Source organism: Barbatula barbatula, assembly GCF_947034865.1.
Source record: "Barbatula barbatula genome assembly, chromosome: 9".
Classification (NCBI taxonomy): domain Eukaryota; kingdom Metazoa; phylum Chordata; class Actinopteri; order Cypriniformes; family Nemacheilidae; genus Barbatula; species Barbatula barbatula.
The window spans coordinates 24,152,564-24,173,544 of record NC_136772.1 but is presented as its reverse complement, the minus strand read 5'-3'; the positions used below and the strand labels follow the sequence as shown (position 1 = coordinate 24,173,544).

General features: G+C 38.3%; 3 protein-coding genes across 8 annotated transcripts in view; 1 reads left to right on the top strand and 2 right to left on the bottom strand.

Moving 5' to 3' along the window:
• cUnh2orf76 (chromosome Un C2orf76 homolog) overlaps positions 1 to 20,981 on the bottom strand; it is a 292,668-nt gene that overhangs the window by 184,325 nt on the left and 87,362 nt on the right. The window lies entirely within an intron of this gene.
• Positions 7,785 to 14,811, top strand: casp10 (caspase 10, apoptosis-related cysteine peptidase). Of its 4 annotated transcripts, none has more exons than XM_079465137.1 (11): positions 7,785 to 8,083; positions 9,822 to 10,180; positions 10,329 to 10,434; positions 10,511 to 10,643; positions 10,807 to 10,892; positions 11,201 to 11,228; positions 12,270 to 12,329; positions 12,410 to 12,486; positions 12,580 to 12,691; positions 12,780 to 13,275; positions 14,239 to 14,811. In XM_079465137.1, the coding sequence occupies exons 2-11, from the start codon at positions 9,870 to 9,872 to the stop codon at positions 14,390 to 14,392; spliced, it is 1,563 nt and encodes a 520-aa protein (XP_079321263.1). In that variant the 5' UTR covers positions 7,785 to 8,083; positions 9,822 to 9,869; the 3' UTR covers positions 14,393 to 14,811. The 4 variants fall into 4 exon arrangements, with proteins under 4 accessions (XP_079321263.1, XP_079321264.1, XP_079321262.1 ...); XM_079465138.1 differs by having other exon boundaries at positions 7,789 to 8,075; XM_079465136.1 differs by lacking the exon at positions 7,785 to 8,083 and adding an exon at positions 8,778 to 8,873.
• On the bottom strand, positions 15,163 to 20,471 carry LOC306898399 (uncharacterized protein). Its single transcript, XM_079463855.1, has 2 exons — positions 20,345 to 20,471; positions 15,163 to 18,071 (listed from the first exon to the last, which is right to left on the bottom strand). The coding sequence occupies exon 2, from the start codon at positions 18,064 to 18,066 to the stop codon at positions 16,504 to 16,506; it is 1,563 nt and encodes a 520-aa protein (XP_079319981.1). The 5' UTR covers positions 18,067 to 18,071; positions 20,345 to 20,471; the 3' UTR covers positions 15,163 to 16,503.

Below are 20,981 nucleotides of genomic sequence, written 5' to 3'. Positions count from 1 at the left end.
TGAACACTAGTAGGCGCTACTCGACGGCCGGCTGACTTTATCAGGTGCTCCACCGTGTCACTGCTTATTTGTATAAAGCACATATTCTTTTCTAGCTACGCAAAAGGTGCTTGGAAACACACTGCATTCTAACACGATCACGTGGATTTTGCGAGGTGGTGGATTTATGTGTAGGTTTTAGTATGATCTGCTTTCGCACCATTGATAGTTCGGTTTAGGGGTGGAGCTTCATTATCATAACAATTAGTTACTTTGTAAAATATTTTTCCTGGATTGCTGTGGGATCAGGCCAAAGTTATTAAATCATTTCTGTTCAGGTAAATCAAATATTAACTCATATTAAGTATAGAAATTAACTAATATTTATATTATATCAACCAATGAATGATCAAATGACAAAAGCATACACAAAATTTCTAAAACTTTAACCAGAATGAACATGAATCTCTAATCTAAAAATGAAAGCTATATTTATAAAACTAAAATCAGAACTATAATAACTATGGATCAGGCCATGTATTCCCATCAGACATTAAGCTCTTTTACGATCTGTTTACGCAGTGAATACAAATTAAAACCGTTTTCGCAGGAAATTTTAATTTTACGTCATTTGACTTAAGGAAGAAGTACGTAAAGCAATCTGCAATTTTATGTTTGAAATAGAGATGGCAATAAAGTTAGATAGTACAGCTTTAATAAATCAGAATGTTAATAAACCACTTTGCAAAATGTAAACACTGGTCCGAAGGTACTTCCTGGTTAAAAGAATTTCTGGCGGTTTCACATTAACACTTTTGATTAACGTCAGAGTTCGGTTTATTTGGATGATGTGAACGCCGTCTTCCGAACCCAGGTGCGTGAAAGTGAACCACCCTAAATCTTACATACATAATTGAATCTTAAATATATTACTTTAACATTTTGATACGGTTATAAATAAGGATGCACTAATATCGGGCCCGATACTAAGCTCATGCACACATAAAAATGCACCGATACCTCATGTGACATAATTGACAGAACTGACACAAATTTGTTGTGAAATTTGCTTCGAAAGTTTGTGAAAAACGATATTATTTCATAATGTGTTTAATGTGGAGATGTTTGTAATGATGTAAGTCTATTTTTATTAGTCTCAGTCTGTTGTGAAAAGGCACAGGCATCTGTATCGGCGAGTAATATCGGTACTCGTACTCTGCCTTTAAAAAAGGGTATCGGTGCATCCCTAGTCATAAATGTTCTGCTTGTTGTATTTTGTGAAAACGCTTGTGTGGTGTTAAAATACTGAGACGGGACGTTCTTCTGAACCAGCGTTGGTTATGTCATGTGAAGTGGTCTATAGCTACTCAATCTGAATAATAACACATGCAGTGTAGTTGCAGAGGCATTTAAATGTCCTCCTGCGGTCAATCGCTTTATCCCTTAAAACTCATCTTTGATCGTGACATTTGCTTGCTTCACTTGGTGTGTGCAGATTAGCCTCCGTTCGATCACACGACCTCTCCGATAACCTGATCGCCCACTCAGCATGTGTGATGTGATCGGTTACAACATTTTTGTGACGTAGAGAACAGGGGTGGTTAAACCAGGGTCTCGAAGTTAACATCCCTGAGCTCGACTAATGATTTTAAAGCATTTTATTCCAAATTCAGTGTCAGCTGTCAGTGTGAAGCCCTTAAGATGCTCCATCAGTAGATCACATGCATCTCTTCTTCTTCTTTAGTCCATATCTCTGGCCTGCTGGTCTGTAGCTCTCTATATGTCCTCATCTGCTGATGAAAAGCATGGCGACACAGTGCTGTTCACTGTAGTGAAGGTCTGCTTCAGTTCTACAATCTCTAGAATATTTGACTACGCTGCAGATCATATCAAATCCAATGCTTTTCATGCGGACGCTGTGGAACTGAAGCCGAGTCACAGTTACGGTGCATTTCATTCTGAAAAAAAACAGTAATGTTGTGTTTGCCAATAACATCTTTCCTTCCTCCCTGCCTCGTGTCAAGAAACGTGAAACGGCGAGGATACAATCCGAATGCTGGTGGCATCTAGAGGACGAGAAGAAACGCTGATCTCCAGAGCTTCTGAAATCAGCCGGGCTTCCGGTTTTGCTGCTATTTTCAGGCATTAGTTATACTTGAAAGTATTTAACATCATAGCGAAGAACTAAGCAATACCTTAGTTACGTAGCCACGCCTACTTTTATAAACCCCGCCTACTCTCACACAGCTGCTTTTAAATCACATCCCACCGAAGTGTCAATCTTTCTATCTTGCAGAAGCATGACTTCATGAAACAGCTTGGCACCCCGATCGAAGGTTTTGCATGGCTAAGCTGATGCCAATATCCAACCTGTGAGGAAATGATCCCTGTTGCATAACAACTTAAACATGATCCAAACATGATCTCATGATTGTTTATTTGACAGAGGTGACATCACAGAAGCAAAGAAAGGCGTATCGTTGTGTGTTAATAAATGATTTCTGAGGTCTGTGACTGTAAGGGGTGGACACCTTAAGCTGATGGCCAGCTCTCACCCCGGTACTGATGCTCCCGCAAAACGCGCTGGAACAGGTCCGTCCTTGCTGATCTCTTAAAGAGACAGTACAAATTCTGCATTTATTCACCCTCATGTTGTTCAAAGACTCTTTCTTCTGCAGAGCACAAGTGAAGATATTTTGAGAAATGTCTCAGTGGTTTTGTGTTCATGCAATGGAAATCAATTGAGTTCGGTGTTGTTTGGTTACAAGCGTACTTCAAAGTATGCGTTGTGTTGAACAAAGAAAGTCACACAGGGTTGACATGACATGAGGATCAATAAATGATGAAAGATTTGTCTTTGGGCTGAACTAGGCCTTTAACGCTACAGTTGAGAGTCAATATAATTCAGGGCCCGTATGTATATAACGTCTCAAAATGCTCTTAAGAGTAATCTTAAACATTGACTTAAGTGTCAAAAAATTCTTAGACGTTTTTAAGAGTAGGAGACTTTTAACTTTCAGTAAAGTTTAAGACTGATTCTTTAGTTCTGACTTAAGTTTTGTTTATTAAGGACTATGATTTAAACACAAAATGTCCGTAGGAAGCCTGCAATTCATTGCTTAATTCAGACATTAAATTCGTAGACTGTATATATTTTTTATTCATTAATTTATACAACGGCAATCCATATCTTATTTGAGTAAAATAAACAAGAATTCTGTGATGGGGCAAGTACATCAAAATCAGTGATGAAAACTGTCGCCTACCTTCCTCTGATTTACAACGGTAAGCTTATAATAGTGATTGATATATTGAGCTGTATGATTTTCTGGGAAATTTAACATCGGTTGAGTTCAGCCCACAGGAAGATAAATACATAAAGTAACCTGCAGTTTCATTTTTCAAACAAAGATGCAAAAGTAAAAGAGCAGTTTCAAAAATGTATTTTGCGTGTATAATTAATTCGTATCCATTTTGGCTTGGTTTCATACACTTTTATTTGAGTTTAAACAGTTAATTTAAAGAATTATGATGCCGAATCACACTCTATTATACACTCATAGCTGTATATGAAGAAAAGACCAAACCTGCAAATCCTTAAAAATGTTATTAAACATTTTTCGTATTATTATATTATTTGATGAACTCACTATCATCATATCATTCCAACACATTGTTTCTTTGTTTTAAAGTGTGTGGTATCTTGTTAGTCTTAAATACAGTATGTTAGTAGACCTCTTCAGCCCTCTCCAATCGTTTAGGAGCGGAAACCAAGTCTTGACACTTTATGAATCACACTTATTCTTAAGTCTAGGAATAATAACGTCATTCTTTGAATTTTGACACATTTAAGAGTACATTTTGACTCTAAGATGCTTTATACATACAGGCCCAGGAATATATGAATACAATTTCTTTAAAACGCTTTAATGATACGCTCACAGATCTCTTATGTTCAGTTTTAAGGAATTTTCAAGACAATGATTTAAAATGTGTGGATATAGATGAGAATGGTATGATTTGAGTCGGTCTGTATTGTACAATAGCGTGTGTAAAAGTTAGTCCTGTACGTCACCTTGCGCTTTAAATCAGGAGACGACTCTAAGCCAAAGATCTACTGGAAAAACATACGTTTGGATGTGACACGCAGCACTTTACAGTGATGTTGATACACCTGTAGAGGTGAGACAGTGTGATAGTAACTGATCACCTGAAAACACCGGCAATAACTTAATACTTTATGTGTACTGTACCTTGTTCTACCATTGGTCGACGTATTATTCAGCGCTTATCATATGGATCAACTTTAGAGGCCGACGACCCTTTGCTGCATGAATTCACACTATTGTGGGCTTCTTATTACTCTGTAAGAATGAAGTGTGATTCCCCAAACCCATATGAATATATATTACGGAGAGTGTGCTGTGCTATTGTCTGCTGCAAACCTTTTATTTACTATGCAAAAGAATTTGTTGCACAAGACGAAAGGATGAAACGCTAAAATATGACTATGAAGTCAGTTGCCCCAGTTCTTTGGGTTAGCCATGATAGACCCTTATGACACATTTCATTGGGGCCTCACTTATTGCTTTTATCCGAAAAAGAAACGGATGTATTTCCTTTGGTTCAAAATAACTCGTTTTGCAGAAGTAGAACACACACAAAAACTCGTCCACGCGTGAGGTTTCAGTGCGATTTGAAACCCTCGCCTCTTGTATTTTTGGTTTGTCATTAGCGTCTTTACTGAGCTGCTGTTACCCATAAAGATACACCATGTCTACAGGAAAATCACAGAAGTAATAAAATCAACAGTATTTTACACCTTCTGTCTTCATTTCACAGATGTTTGAGGATGAATGTTATGAGGACCCGTTGGGAACGGCTGCGTTAAGAATAAAATCATGAGATAAAGGAGAGACTGGAGGTTAATGTTTCCTGATAATTGCTGAATGAGCAGTCGATAGTCTTTTCTCTACACAAAGCCCTTAAAGACCACCTGCCTTTACCTGACAACATTTCAAAAGAACACGTTGACTAATTCAACCTTTTGGTCTGACTATTCAGGAACAGCATGATTTTATAGAATTTACATGCTTACGTTTCTGAAACTCGTTTTTTTAACAAAACTATTAAATTGGTTGTTAATTTTTAATTAAACATACAGACAATATACTGAAAATTACCAATTGAATAAAATGGCACTATGAGAAATGTTTTACGTGCAGCATTCCATAAGAAAGACAATTTACAGATGAGATCTCTTTAATATCTCAATTAATCATCATTAAGACCGCAAGAAAATGTCTCATATCTCAGATGAGAAAGAGTCAGAAATGTCACAAACGTCGCCGTCATCAGAGTTTCAAGTCAACAATGTCTCAAGTCTGCAATCCAAAGTCAATATATGAACTCAATCATTTCTCATCCTGAGACATGAACCTCATCATGAAGTGTTTATGAAGATTCATTATTGCAGCCATAGGTTGAAAACCGATCAGATATGAAGTCAGAGCTGTGAGATTCACTGTAAATCTACAAGCGCTCGCCCTACAGGCCCAGAGGTAAAGTGTGTCCACATGTTTCACATTTCTTCACCGGACACAATACAGTTATTACAATACAACGTAATGGGTAAAGTTCCTGCCCATAATAGCTGTAACCTTATAATGTGTGCTTTAATATTGCTAAGTGACATGCAAAATTGACTCTCGTCATAATATTCCTGTGAATGTGCCATTATGAAAGACTGTCTGTAATTAGACATGCGCAGTCATTCATGTGGCATTTCACTAAAAGCTCGAGAGGGACGCAATAGTGCTGCATAGCATCCGGAACAACCTGCTTGAGTTTTTTACACAAGACTATTATTCTTATTCGTTTAGACAATGCGTATTTAAAAAATAACCCGTTCATCTGAGGACCTGTGAAGTTCCAGAATGCAGGATTTAAAGAAAACGTAAAACAAATATTTGTCTTCCGAGGATGCAGTTTTACAAAATAATAATAATAAACATTCCTTTGAGAAAGACGCATGAACATTTGCAACTCTACAGTGATATGAATGAAAGCAATGGTAAATAAATGACGCACGTCTCAACGTGGTTCCGGCTATGACGCGCTCTGCGTGACCCTTCTGGAGCTTAAGAGATCTTTTAATTGGACCAACCCCTTCAATTACACTGACGCTGAATTCACTTCAAACTTACTAAATTCAGTTTTCATGAAGGAACAGAAAAGTGCGTCGTCGTCGAGGTAAGATCGTTGTGTTTTATCATCATCAGTAAAAATAAGAATTGCCTAATGGTATTGAAAATGGATGTTTCGTTCACCGTTTGTTGGCAGAACAAAGGTCAAATGTTTGAGTCAAAGTCAAATAATTTACGTTCATTACTTGAGTTCAGAACGGTTCAACTTTTACGAAGTAGCAAACGTCCACTGTCAAACTTTTGCAGATGGAATCTGTCTGGCTGAGCGCGCGTCTGATCACGGCAGTGCTGATGATGTGCATATGCGCGCTGCCGTTATGGGGTGAGCAGGGCAGCGGGCGCGTGGACCCGTTGACCCTGAGCCGCGTGGACGCGCAGTGCTGGGAATCTTCGTCGGCTCTGCTGCTTGAGATGCGCTCACCGCGGGTAACCGACACCGTGCCCGCCTTCTGGGATCTGATGATCTTTCTCAAGTCGTCTGATAACAGTAAACACAGCGCACTGTTCTGGGACCTGGCGCAGGTGTTCTGGGACATCTATGTGGAGTGCGTTCTGTCCCGGAACCACGGGCTGGGTCGGCGCCGTACAACATATCCACAACAGCGCATCACATCCACGCGCCACACGAAAGACGGTGAGTAGTAACACTTTCAATGAAAGATGTGCAATTTTACAACTTAGTTTATTTGTATTTATAAAACAATAGCCCAGAAACATTTAACCTTATAAGTAGCTACACTTAAAATGAAATAAAATCATGAAAATAAGGTATAGTAAAACTATTGGCCCCCATCAATGTGTGGACTGTTTTTTGCATTAAATACGTTTATCTGTAAAAACACTTTGTTATTTAATGCAGTTACATTTGTACCCATTCATTTCTACACAAGTTTCCTGTAACACTTTTTGGTCAGTTGCATATATTCATTCTAGTACTCAAAAACGCATGAAAAGAAAACGATCAATGGGATACATGATACGCATGCTTGTGTTGTTTTAGAGTCGTTTGTGCAGGAGACCCGGGATCATATGTTTAGTCGTGGCTGGTTGCGCATACAGGTGGAAGCGCGCAAAACGCAGCAGGGCAGCCTCTCCAAAACCAGCAGCCTTTAACCACCGTGCAAAGATCTTTCTGTGTGTAATAAAAATGAATTATGAAAGCATGTGCGGACCAGTTGAGTCATTGTGCATTCTGCAAAATTGCTTTACTCGCTTCTTGCGAAAATCATGAATCAGAACGTAAACCTTTTTGATAGTACCTACATTTCATACCTACCCGCAAATTTCTCACTTGTATTGTGTTTGTGTCTTTAACACTTGAACTACATTTAAACTAGCAAAAATCACAATATATTTAATTGCAGAGATCATCTTAAGTACATTGAATACATTTCGTTGCACTGTAGCCTGTATGTGTGTAATGACAATAAATTGAATCCAATCCAATCCAAGTAGGGGTGTGACGGGAACCGTCTGTCACGGGGAAAATTCCAAAAGAAGTCATCATTCCTATTACGTCGATCCCTTTGACAATAAGTGCCATCCAAACGTCTATATAATGGCACATGCCCTGTTCACTCCAAAGTCTAAACTCCAAGAGCTCGACGGGATTTGGGCATATAGGCATGATGACTTCATCTGGTATTTTACCTGCCGGTTCGGTACGAATACAGGTACCATTACACCACTATACTGTGAAAAAGCTCTAAATAAAACATCGCCCTGAGAGACATGTGTGAAGAGAAGCGGAGGGTCAGAAACACCCAACATCAGAGTATTAGAAGATGACAACTTCAAGAGAAACTTATGTTATGTTATGTAAGGTATGATGTAAAGACAGCCGGTTATTATCGCCCCGACAGTGTGATCAGGACCCGACGAGAAACGGAGGTAAGAAGGTAAGAAACGACGTTCAAACGTCACAAACAGGCAATTTGGTTGAATCATTTTTAAATCCAATGTCATGCTATTAAAAGACATGTTTATAGGCCTATTTAACTTGTCGAAAAACGTTTCTTGGATGGGCCAACTGAGTTTAAAAGTGAGATGTTCTAAAACTCGTATTAAGAAATCATTTATATATTTCCTTTGACAAACGAATGCTTAAACATATTAGAACCTCGTATTTAAAGAATCCAGTTCATCGCAAAAACCAAGAAATATATTTAAAACATAGTATGCGATATATTTATCCTATATTGTGTAAATTCTGTAACTAATTTCCAGAAAACACTGGACAAAGTGCAATAATTTAGGTTAAATGAGTCAAATGTGTTAGAATTTAACATGTCGTTTAAAAACAAATTAAATATGGAAACTGTGAAAAAGGAGGTTAAATTTGTCTCAATAAGAATTTTATTCATAAAATGTATTTTTATAGTATTTACGAATTATTTGAGACAATGTTCAAAATGCTGTCAAAATCAAATAATAAAAAGCGTCCGAATCTCGCGAGAGAATAGTCCACCACCCGGATTTTTCTCGTCTACTTCTTTATGAAAACATACTATTCGTTCGCGTACTGCTGTCTTGCATACTACATAGAGAGGAAGTATGCGACTCGGCCTCATAATACAGGAAGTGATGACGCGCGAGGGGCGGGTCCTTCTTTATACTTTCAGTTTAGAGATCCCGCTAGAGGAGGAAGAGTGTCAAAAAAATCATCATCTTTTAAATAAAAAACTCGAGGTAAGAATAAAATCTCATACTAATAACTCTTTAATAATCGCTGAACACCGTGTTTCAATAGAGGAAGAAGGACTTACAGTAAGTCATGTTTGGGTAAACGATTCTCTCCTGGGTGTGTCTGACAGTCAGAATTAAATGAAAATCACATCTGAATTATTAACAAAAGGACAGTTATTGTGACGTTATAAAGTTCACTGTGTGTGTCATTCCCGATCTCGCCGTGAAACTATATATATATCTTTTATGCTTCCTAAAACAAACTTTTCATATGCTTTAAATCAATATATATTACTGTCTTATTAGAAAGCTGACGTTAAACAAATATACTCTGTGTCTTAAATGTAAAAATAAAAAAAACTTTAAAACAGGTTTGCATTCCACAATAAATCCATTAGTCAGACTATGTTTGAGATTCATGCTGGTTTCATACATGTTCATACAGTAACAACAAGAAAAACAGTTGAATTAAACCATAAAATGTAGTCATATTTTTGGTGTATTTTTCTTTAAATTTCAATAACCACAGTTTTACTACAAATATAATGATAAAACCTCCATTTATCTTTATATACGTCATTAAATTCACAGTGCTTCATTATTTACATTTTAAGCCAAAGCCTTTAAAGAACATATATTTTATGTTATATTAAGAATTTTGAGTATTTTAAGTCTATACTGTAATATTAGGTTATGAATAAAAACTAGGACAACTTTATTGGAGAACTGGTGAATAGTAAACATATAGGCAAAAGGTTTTGAGGAATGAGAATAAGTGAAGATGGACAAACTATGACAAACCTTTTACAGATAATGATTTGAGGATGAAATCTGTACCGGAGTGACCATGGACATCAGGAGAATGAACGCATCTGCGCAAATCAGATTACAAGATAACAATTGATAGATTACATACTTTTAACACAAAATGTTGTCCTCACACATTTTTAGGTCTCCATGAAGCAATAATACACATATGATTGTCTGTGGAACAGAAGGATGGCACAAAGTGAAGACTTGAAGTTTCGTCAGATTCTGCTAGAAGTGCAGGAGTCTCTGCGGGATGATGATCTGCAGGATCTGATGTTCCTCTGCTCTGATCATCTCACTTCAAGAGAGCTCGGTACGGTCGCTATGGCCACAGATCTCTTCACTCATCTGGAGAACAAACATAAGCTGACCCCGGGCGATCTGTCCCTGCTTCTGGAGCTGCTCGGCATCATAAAACAGCACAGTCTGATTCGAAGACTGGGTTTAGATGAATGTACGGAAAACAATGGCACAGCGTACAGACTGATCTCACCGTACAGGTGAGGAGAACGCTGATAAACACTGTGTTTGTTCTCAGGGTGTGGTCAGGTCACACAAATGATGCTCAATGTTTTATCCGAGGAAGCTTCACTTTCAGTATTTCACATTCTCGGCTTGGAACTGTGTGGGGTTTGCTTTGCGTTTCAGACGGATGTTGTTTGAGCTGTCACAATCCATCACTGACGAGGACCTGAAAAAGATCAAATTTTTGCTCGTACGAATGCTGTCACGCAAAAAACTGAAACAGGACATGGTAGGTGAGCACCACCTGACAGTATTCAACAGGACCGGGACGTTTGACTAACCCTTCCAAAAATCATGTCTTATAGACGCTGTTGCAGCTGTTTTCAGAGCTGGAGAAGAAAGATCTTCTGGATGGAGATAGGGTGGACACTCTACAAGAAATTATCAAAAATGTCTTTCCCGCTTTGGAAAAAAGAATTATACAGTATAAAACTGAGAGTGAGTTCAACTGTTGATGATTTGATGAGTGAAACTGTCTTATAGGTTTTTTTAGTATCAATGATTATTAGTTTATTGGTGTTGTCAGTCTACAACAGATATTAAAGTCTTGTTGAGCATAGAATAAAGCAACATTTTGTTTTTTCGTTGATATTTTTTGCAGGAGAAAATGACGTTTCTCAGGAGACCGAGAATAATGCATCTGTTTCCAACACTCCAGTTCAAGTATCAACTGGTTTGCTGAATTGTGTAAGAATGTTTCAAATGTGGTAGCTGCCTCCTTTTATTTCCGCCCAATGAGACACAGTGATGCGTGTCCCCTGTGTGTCTAACTCTTTTGACTCGTTTCCTTCCGCGGAACATAAATTGATATGAGAAATGTGACCCCACACACAGCATGAAATCAATCGGACTATGAACATTTATGATATTTTGATGGTGTCTGGTGGTCATTGTTCATTTATTTGAGTCATTTGTGATTCCTCGCGTTCCATCACATATCATAAGCACTGAATAAGCAGTTGTAATATTGTATCTCTTGTGTTTCTTTCTCAAAGCCGATTCTCACGTCATCCCCGTCATCAGGTAAGTTTTACTTAAATACTTTGCATACTTTACAAAACATAAACAACAACATGTTAAGATCACATGACTAAACTGAAACTGTTCTCTCAGACATGTCAATCTCACACGATATCGGTTCTAAACGGCTCTGAGATTATGAGCACATATTTAGCCATTAATCCACCTAGCAATGGATAAAGTATGATGTTTACTTCAATTCAAGTTTATTTCTACAGTTTTGCATAATTCCAACGCAGTTGTACAGACACCCTCCGAAAAAAGAACTTAATTTAATTATGACACTGTTTTTCACATAACTGAATGAATTTATCTGAACTTAATCTGGGTGAAATTGGGTGAAACTTTACTTTTCACCACTAAGGTAACCCCAAAAATTTACAGACAACAGAAGATCTGAATCAGAATTTCAACATTACAGAACAATACACACTAACAAGTGTCTTTATCTTTCATCCTGCACAAAAGCAATGCATGCTGGGGACTCAGACCTCTCCAAAGTTAATGTAGAGTTAATGAAAATGATTAATGTTGTCCCAACACAAATGGATTATGTTATGTCAAATTAATTAGTTTATTTATGTTAGTATTAGTAGTGAAATTGCTTTAAACAAGAAACCAAAACAAATGTGTTATATTAAACTATATTGTTTGAAAGTCATTTTTTGTGCAACACTTAAATAAATATAGACATTGAAATAGAATAAAGAAACTTACTTTTTAAATGATGAAATACTGTGTTGTCAAGGTTGACCAGCATGTTTTCTTACTTCTTATTGGTTAGATATTTGCAAAACCCAGTGACAAACATTATTTATCACAAAATACAGATTTTTATAACCCATTTTTAACCGGGTCGGTTAAATCAAAGACAAACATTTTGGGTGGGTTTATTTATAACCCTTTAATCTTATCAAATCTATATCCACAGTGAAACATTAGTGCACCTTTACAAAGTATATTAAAGGCACATTAAAAATACACACAAACGCTAAATGACTTTATAAAAACACAAAGACTCAAAGCAGATGTTCCTGTTGACAGTTGACATGCTGGATCAGATGGAAAGACTCGGTCTGAATGAAGCTTCTGTGGTCAGTGAAGGTAGGAAATGATACCATGTCCAGTCATGTCTGTTATCATATTTGTTCTGTGACTAAACACATCTCATTCACACATCTTAGACCATAGTCAGCGTTTGGACATCCGCTCAGTGACCGAAAATGAGAGCCCGAACGTGTCTGTGACTCAACATCCAGAGGTAAGATTGAGCTCAAAAAAACCTTTCACTTCAGTTCATTTTGATGATAGATTGAGCCCACACATATATACAGAACTTTGTCTGGTGTGTTAGATCCCTCAGTATGAGATGAACGGCGACAGGAGGGGAATATGTGTCATTTTCAATAACTGTAACTTCAGCGGAGGCAATCTCCGGATGAGAGAAGGAACGGACGTCGACAAAGGTAAGAATGACAAACACACTGGTCACCATACACATTATATGTTTATCGTTGTATCAGGGTGTGTAAATACTAAATTGTGTGTGAACAGAGTGTTTGAAAAGCGTATTCCAGTGGCTGGGCTTCGAGGTCCGGATCGAACAGGACTGTGATAGAAGGCGAATGCTCGGCGTCTTGAAGGATCTGTCCGATCGCGACCACACGCAGGCGGATTGTGTGGTGTGCTGCGTGCTGAGCCACGGAGACTTGGATGCCGTATTCGCGACGGATGGAAGGAGAGTCACCTTTAGGGAACTGATGAAGCCTCTGTGTTCACTGGAGTGTCCTTCCCTCACGCATAAACCCAAACTGTTCTTCATCCAGGCCTGCAGGGGCACCATGGAGCAGAGAGCGGCGGGGCTGCCCAGAAACAGAGATGATGAGATGTTGGTCAATGACGCACGGGTGCCCAGAGACTCCACACCTGAGGACGCTGACTTCTTACTAGCCATGTCCACAGTACCTTACTATGTGTCCTTCAGAGATAAAGAAAATGGAACCTGGTTCATACAAGCCCTCTGTGACAACATGAAAGTACTGGTGCCAAGGTGAGGCGCATATGAGACTTAATGGGGAAGTTCACTCAAAAATCAACATGATGTTAAACATATTTAGAGAACTTCCGTTGTCTTTGGAGCACCAATGAAGATATTTAGGAGACACCTGAGAGATTTACAGACCTCCTGGTGTCAGTTGTTGTCAAGGTCCAATTGGAACTTTTTTGAAGCGACGAGAATGCTTCATGTGCGAAAAACAAACCAAAATATCGACTTTAATGGATATATTCTCTCTTATCAGTGTGTGGCGAGGTCCTCGAGAGCACGTCTTCTTCTTGGACGAGAGCACTGTGTTATGAGTCAGAGCGCCGGCGTCCAATAGGATCAAGCCCCATGCGGCGTTCGACGCACAAACCTAATACGCATGCGTCAAAGTGCTCTCATCCAAGAAGATGACGAAGAAGTGCTCTTATGAACGCACACCATACACTGACAAGACAGAGGAGAATATTTTTTGTTGAATACAAAAAAGAATTGAACAGATCCACTATGAGCGGATGGACTAATTTAAAGATGTCTTTAGTATTTTTCTGGACCTTGACAACAACTAACACCATGATGTCTTTGAGGAGGTCTGGAAATCTCTCTGATGTATCCTAAATATCTTCATTTGTCCTCCGAAGACGCCGGAAGTTCTCTAAACATGTTTAACGTCACGTGGGGGAGTAAAAAATCACACAAAGTAGATTTTTGGGTGAACTTCCCCTTTATGCACATGTTTCCATTTGCTCTGTAGTTAATCTAAGGGATGTCTAGGAGAAATAAATTGATGTCAGCTCTGTGCACACTATTTTGAGAATCCTAATAGATTTCTGTGAAGCAGGGTAAAATCTATAGTCTGTGATCTCTAGTTTGACATGTTTGCAGATCAAAATGTTCATCCCGATCAAATTCTGTTAACAGATGTATTCATGTAAAGAACCGGTCTCGCTGTGTCTGTTTGTGTCCATGTAGGGGTGTGGATCTGCTGACCATTCTGACGCAGGTGAACCATGATGTGAGCAAAAAATCGGACAGCACTGGTGCGAAAAAGCAGATGCCACAACCGGAGTTCACCCTAACCAAGAGAGTGGTTTTCCCCATTCCTACAACCCATCCACCCCAGTGATGTCCATTGTCAACTCATATCACACACCAGCATATGTACTTGATGTTTGTTCTACAACATGTTTACATGGGCGAGCTGTGAAAGTGCTATAAATGGTTTGGTTACATGTTTCAAATCAGAGCTAAAGTCATGTTGACCAAACCTGCTGTAATAGCTCAAGAATTTTCTACAAGAAATGAACTTAATATTTTTTTAATGACACTGTTTGTCTACATTGAAATCAGCTTGTAGGATGAATGACTTTTGTTCAAAAGGGACCTTTACTGTATATAAATGAATAATAATGTGAATACGAATTGCCCTTAGAAATTCAACCTCAGAACAATCTACGAAATAAGGCAAAGATTTAATGTCGATGAATGTTAAGAATCTCATAATAAACAGTGGTACTTGGTACCTCTGCAGAATCAAAGCAAAGCTACATTGTATTGTGTTATACATCATGTTTCTGACTATATGCAAACCCTGGGATTGACCCATGACCTTGGCGTTACTAGCGTCACGCTCCAACCACAGGAAAACTAGTGTCTATTATAGGATTTATATCATTATAGTTTACATAAGCTGTGTGTGAAAAGGTTGCACATTTTGAATTCCAGGTTTTATTTCAATTCTAATATTAAAATGCATAACGGGTTCAGATCCGCTAGGGGGCGACACTGAATGTCTTTGAATCAGGGTTGTACTAGGTTAGCATGCAGCTAAAGCTTCAAAACTTTGCAAAATCTTTGCACATAAATACTATTTGTCGCACATTGATTGAATAAGTTCCAATGTAAAACATTTTTTATTTAGTAGTCACGACAGTTAACATTGTTAAAATGACCAGACACAAGTGTTTTAAATCTTACCACAGTAATACTACAGCATTTGCTAAAACTTATCAGTTAATACTACAAATATTGTTCCCTAAATACAAAATGTTTATTCAGATCTGTGTATTTAGGAATTTTAATTATGAACATGAGACAACATTGCAATGCTACTTGGTATTGTCGTGACAGAATCGATCGTACAATGTGTTTTTAATGGTGGTTGGCGCATTATTACCTCCCTTTTTTAACACACGGCTCATTATGTACAATGTTTCAATGTAGACTGAGAGTATCACAAGAACAAAAACTTCTTATACCGTACAATTAAGATATCCTGTGGGGGACACCCATGATCCTCCTGGGGCTACACAGTCAAATTAAACCCATCATGAGGGGGACACCCATGATCCTCAGACGATGAGGACCTGATCTTTTGAATAACCTGCCTGTATCTGGGCAAAAATGGATCACAATAGAACAAGTCATACAGAGAGTCCGGGCCTCCCAATGGTATTCCAATGCCAAGGCTCCTAAATCGACATCCCTGGACATTACATTGCTGTGCACTAAAACATAAGTGTAAGCAACTAATCCTTGAATATAACACATGCTTAATAAGGGTAAATAAATGATCATTTAATAAGTATACTGATTTTAGCATTAACTCTGTATAATCTTGTGGTTATATGGTTCTGACATTAAATCAACCGCAGAATCTCATTCGTACACAAACATCTTTGGTTAAATGTGGTTTCAGATCATATCACTAATACATTATTAATCTATTTCATATGAATACTTCTTAATACTGTGAAAGTATACATGTGTACTATTAAAATATATAAGATGTTAATAACATTGTGTAAAAAAATTGAAAACAACTTTGAGTATATGTGTTTAAAAACAGCCTGAAAATAATCTGCGTTCACATGCGACTGTTTAACGTAAAACCGTAAATGGACTTAATGTGTTTGCTAATGTTGTTAATGTGACGTAATCACCTCAGGGGTCATGAGGAAAGTGCTGAGGATGATGGCTTTTTATGGGCCTGGTTTTATTTAACTCGACCAATATTTGTATATTTTGTTACACTTATTGGTTAAGGTTACATACGCTATTTCTAATAATAAAAAGAGCATATCTGGAAATCATTTAACTTTGGGAACTCCTGCGTTAAGAGACAGAATGTGCATTTGCTGCTATTTTTGCATTAGTCTGACCTGATAAATGCGAATATGGAACTGAATTACAGTCGTGTTGGTGTAAACCGATAACAATCGTTTGGTGTTTGGTCTTTCAAGTGCATGAATCTTTTCCCAGCTTCTCTTTGTTGTGTGTCTTCTCGTGTGCTCTCATTTTTGTCGACTGACTGAACATCCTGTCACAGTACGAACACTTGTAAGGTTTCTCTCCTGTGTGAACTCTCTGGTGCTGTTTTAAACGGCTGACCGGATAAAAAGACTTCCCACACTCAAAGCACATATGATCTTTCACACCGGTGTGAATTTTCTGATGAATTCGTAAAGTTTGCGGCAGCGAAAAACTCTTTCCACATTCGGAACAAGTATGCGGCTTCTCCTTCGAATGAACCGTCAGGTGTTTCTTCCAGTTTTCCACATAGGCAAACGTTTTCCCGCACTGATCGCACGTGAACGGCTTCTCTCCGGTGTGGATCCTCGCGTGAAGCTTAACGTTTTTCTTGCTCACGAACGTTTTCCCGCACTGATCGCACGCGAACGACTTCTCTCCGGTATGAACTTTCATGTGATCCTTGAGACTTGCTTTCATTGAGAAACTCCGTCCGCATTGGTCGCATGTGAAGGGCTTCTCTTTAGTATGAACTCTCATGTGATCTTTAAGTCTTTGTTTAAGTGAAAATGTCTTTTGACACAGACCACACATGAAGGGCTTTTCTCCGGTGTGGATTCTCTTGTGTCCCTTTAGGTACACTGAATCTGAGAAACTCTTTCCGCACTGATCGCACGTGTACGGCTTCTCTCCGGTGTGGGTCAGCATGTGTCTCTTAAGGTCTCCGCCATCCATGTAACTCTTCTCGCACCGATCGCACGCGAACGACTTCACTCCGGTGTGGGTTCTCGTGTGTCTTTTAAGTTTTGACGAATCCCTGAAGCTCTTTCCACACTGATCGCATGCGAACGGCTTTACTCCGGTGTGGATCTTCATGTGAGTCACAAGACTGTCTTTGTATGGGAAGCTCTTTTCACACTGATGACACGCGAACGGCTTCTCTCCGGTGTGGACACTCATGTGACTGTTAAGGCGTGATAAATTCAAGAAACTCTTCCCACATGTGTCACATGCGAACGGCTTCTGTCCGGTGTGGCTCATCATGTGCACTCGGAGGTGAACTGCTTGCGTGAATCTCTTCCAACACTGATCGCACCCGTACGGCTTCTCTCCGGTGTGGACTCTCATGTGAAGGTCGAGACTTGGTTTTTTCGAGAATCTCTTTTCACACTGATCACAGGCGAACGGCTTCTCTCCAGTGTGAACCCTCATGTGATCTGTGAGATTGTTTTTGTGCACGAAACTCTTCCCGCACTGGTCGCATGTATGCAACTTCTCTCCAGTGTGGACTATCATGTGTTTAGTAAGATTTGATTTTTGCGTGAAGTTCATCCCACACTGACTGCACGTGAACGGCTTCTCTCCTGTGTGGACTCTCATGTGCAGCTCAAGATGATGTTTTCCTTTGATAGTCTTTCCACACTGAGTGCAGGTGACACATTCCTTCACCCTTCTTTTCTTTAAAAGGGTCTTTTTAGTCTTTTTGCCGGGTTTGACATGACGTCCCTCCTCCAGTTCACTCAGTTCTTCGCTGTCCACCATCTCTTCCATCGTGTCTGAAATGAAAGGAAAAAGGTTTAATGAACGTTCCAGTTTTAGGTCAAATCCACAGCCCTTGTTTTCATAATACAAGCGTGAGGTCAGCAGTGCCTGGTACGGAGTCTTGATTTATCTCTTTTAGAGCGGAGGCCTACATTGTAGAAGCATGATGCAAAAATGAGAAACGATAGTTGGAGACGGGCCGGGCTCTGTTTTTATACTAAATAAATACATGCCAATATCTGAAAATGAAGCTTTTTTGAAAGAAAAATTCTTATTTATTTAAATATAACATCAATTGTGATTAATAGGAATAAATAGGAAGTAAAAAAATAACAACTAAAAATATTTCTAATGCTACTCGTTATTTGAAAATAATCAAACAGATTGTTTTCTCACTAATACTGTATTTGCGAGATCATAAAACGAATATTTCATTATTAGTATTATTTAGATAATGGATAATAAGATGGCTTTTTAAAACATTTGTCAACCTCTGCGCAAAGGAACACAAATAAAAGTTTATTGTGCCAGTAAACACACTTATCAGCATGATGAGCCACCGCGCTAACATTGAGGCCACAGGCACTAACATGAGTTAAAGGAGCATCTCTTGAATCATCGAGTAACCTGCACAGATCACACTAGCTAGTTTCCGTTACACGTGCATAATTAACACATTAAGATGAATAATTATAATCACGTCATGACGCAAGAAGCTGTTCACATCTCGCATTCTAATCTCGTCTGGCGCCGCTTCGGTCATTTTGCGTCACGCAAATATATATTTGTTTTGACATATTTTCACATCTGGACTTGGTCAAGAAGGGAGGAAAGGTGTCCAGAGACGGGGTACATGATTAAGAGGCGCCTGCTACGGTCAAAAGGGCACACGTTGTTATTGACCACATACATATTTGTCTTCAACATACATACTTGTTTTGAATATGTTTAGATGTTATGAATATATCACATATTCACATATATACTTGCCTTTAATGATTTTACAAAAGCACATATATATATTTTAATAAGTATAAAGTAGTATTCATAGAGAAAGTAGAATAATGATGTATTAGTGTTATGATCTGAGTGAGCTGAAACTATATTTAATCAAAGATGGTTGTGTATGATTTAATACTATAATGTGATCATGTATTTACACTTATTAAGCATGTTTGGTCACTTATGTTTTAAGAGCAAAGTAAAGTAAACTCAAGCAATGTCTGTAAGACCCAAGCTTGACACTTGACCAAAATAAAAGTTCACTTTTTGACACCTGTACCCTCTTTTCTGAGAAATAATTTGAAACTACAAGAACAACTTTCCACGACATATGTTATCTCTTAAAGATGTTATATGTTCATATACTAATGAATGTCAAATGTGTGTTATGTGTTGAATTTCTATATTTTACATGGCAAATATTATATTCATAAACAAAAGTTTGTAAAATCTGCACTTAGCTGCAATTTATTTTTGTTATAAAAATCTCTAGGCCTATTGCTTTTAAACAACCAAACAAGGTCAATTGTTAAAATGTATGGAGACTTTTTTTCAATTTAATATCCGGCCTGTTTTTTACCGTGCAGTGTTTGTATGGATGCTCATTTCGTTTTTTCCTTTTTTTATTTATAATTTGTCCACAGGAAGGAAGAGAAATACATGTTTCTTTCTCTTTTCTTTCTTTGTATGGTCTATTGTCTGATATCATATCTGTATAATATTGTAATTTTCAAATATTTCTATTAATAAAAATAAAATAACTACCAGTCAGATTATCCTACCAGGCATGCGCACATCCATGTTACGTCATTTTTTGCGCAATAAAACCATCATACATTTTTACTTTATACTTTATACTTTCCGTTGTTAAATCATTCTACTTGTTTATTTATTGTAGTACAAAGACCTACATGTTTATTTCATGCTGTTGTGATAATCTGACAGGGTGTTTACGCTGTAAATGTATAATGTGTTTACTTTAAACGGACTATCTGACATTGTATTTTGCATTGTAAAATCATCCTACATGTTTATTTTGTCGATGTTTAACATTGTATTAAGTTTTGTCCACCGACAGCACCAAACCCTGATCTTATGTCTCAGAAAGTTTCCACAACACCATTTGATTCGTGTTTTAAGATCTAATGAAATGAAACAACTTTAGTTTCCTTTAAAACATCACGCGCTTCTCATGTTTATGATCTCAGACAGATTCAATGAGCTCGAGCAGACTGCGATCATTTCATCGTCATTTCCCTGTAAATAAAACAGCTGTTCATCATACCTGTATCTGCACGGAGGTGAAACACGCATGCGCTGGAGATGAAAGTGTCCCAAACATCAACAAATGGAAAAGTGTCCTCGAGACCTCGACTTTAAAGTCTTCGCGTGCAGGGCGTATGAGCTCCTGTGATTGGTCACGTTGATCATGACACACATCCACATTTACGACATCATAACGTCACGTCACAGCAGCGCCGTGGGCGTGGCGGCAGACTCATGCCTGACGTGGGCGGAGTCACAGTCTCAGGTCGGAAGTGGGCGACCAGTTAGTGACCAGTGTAGTGACCAGTTAGTGTTGTGGAAAATTGATCTTGTAGTGTCAAACAACTGCTCAAAAAAAGGTCCAGATGTCAAAGAGTAAACTTTATTTGTTCAAATCAAACAAAGTGAGATCTTCCCAAAGCATCTGAAAATACAGTGTTCTTCAGCCCATAGTTATAGTGAAACTGGTGCAGGGGGTTCGTCTGTTACACCAATCAGGTAAATTCCCTTTATCTCTTATTTTTAATAACCAATAACCCTGCTTCTGCCACCAATAGATCACAGGCAACAGGATACGTATTTAATCTTGGTTGGCGCATAAACAAATAATTCATGTGCCCATATTTGGACACTTTTCCGGTTCTCTTCCGGTGAAG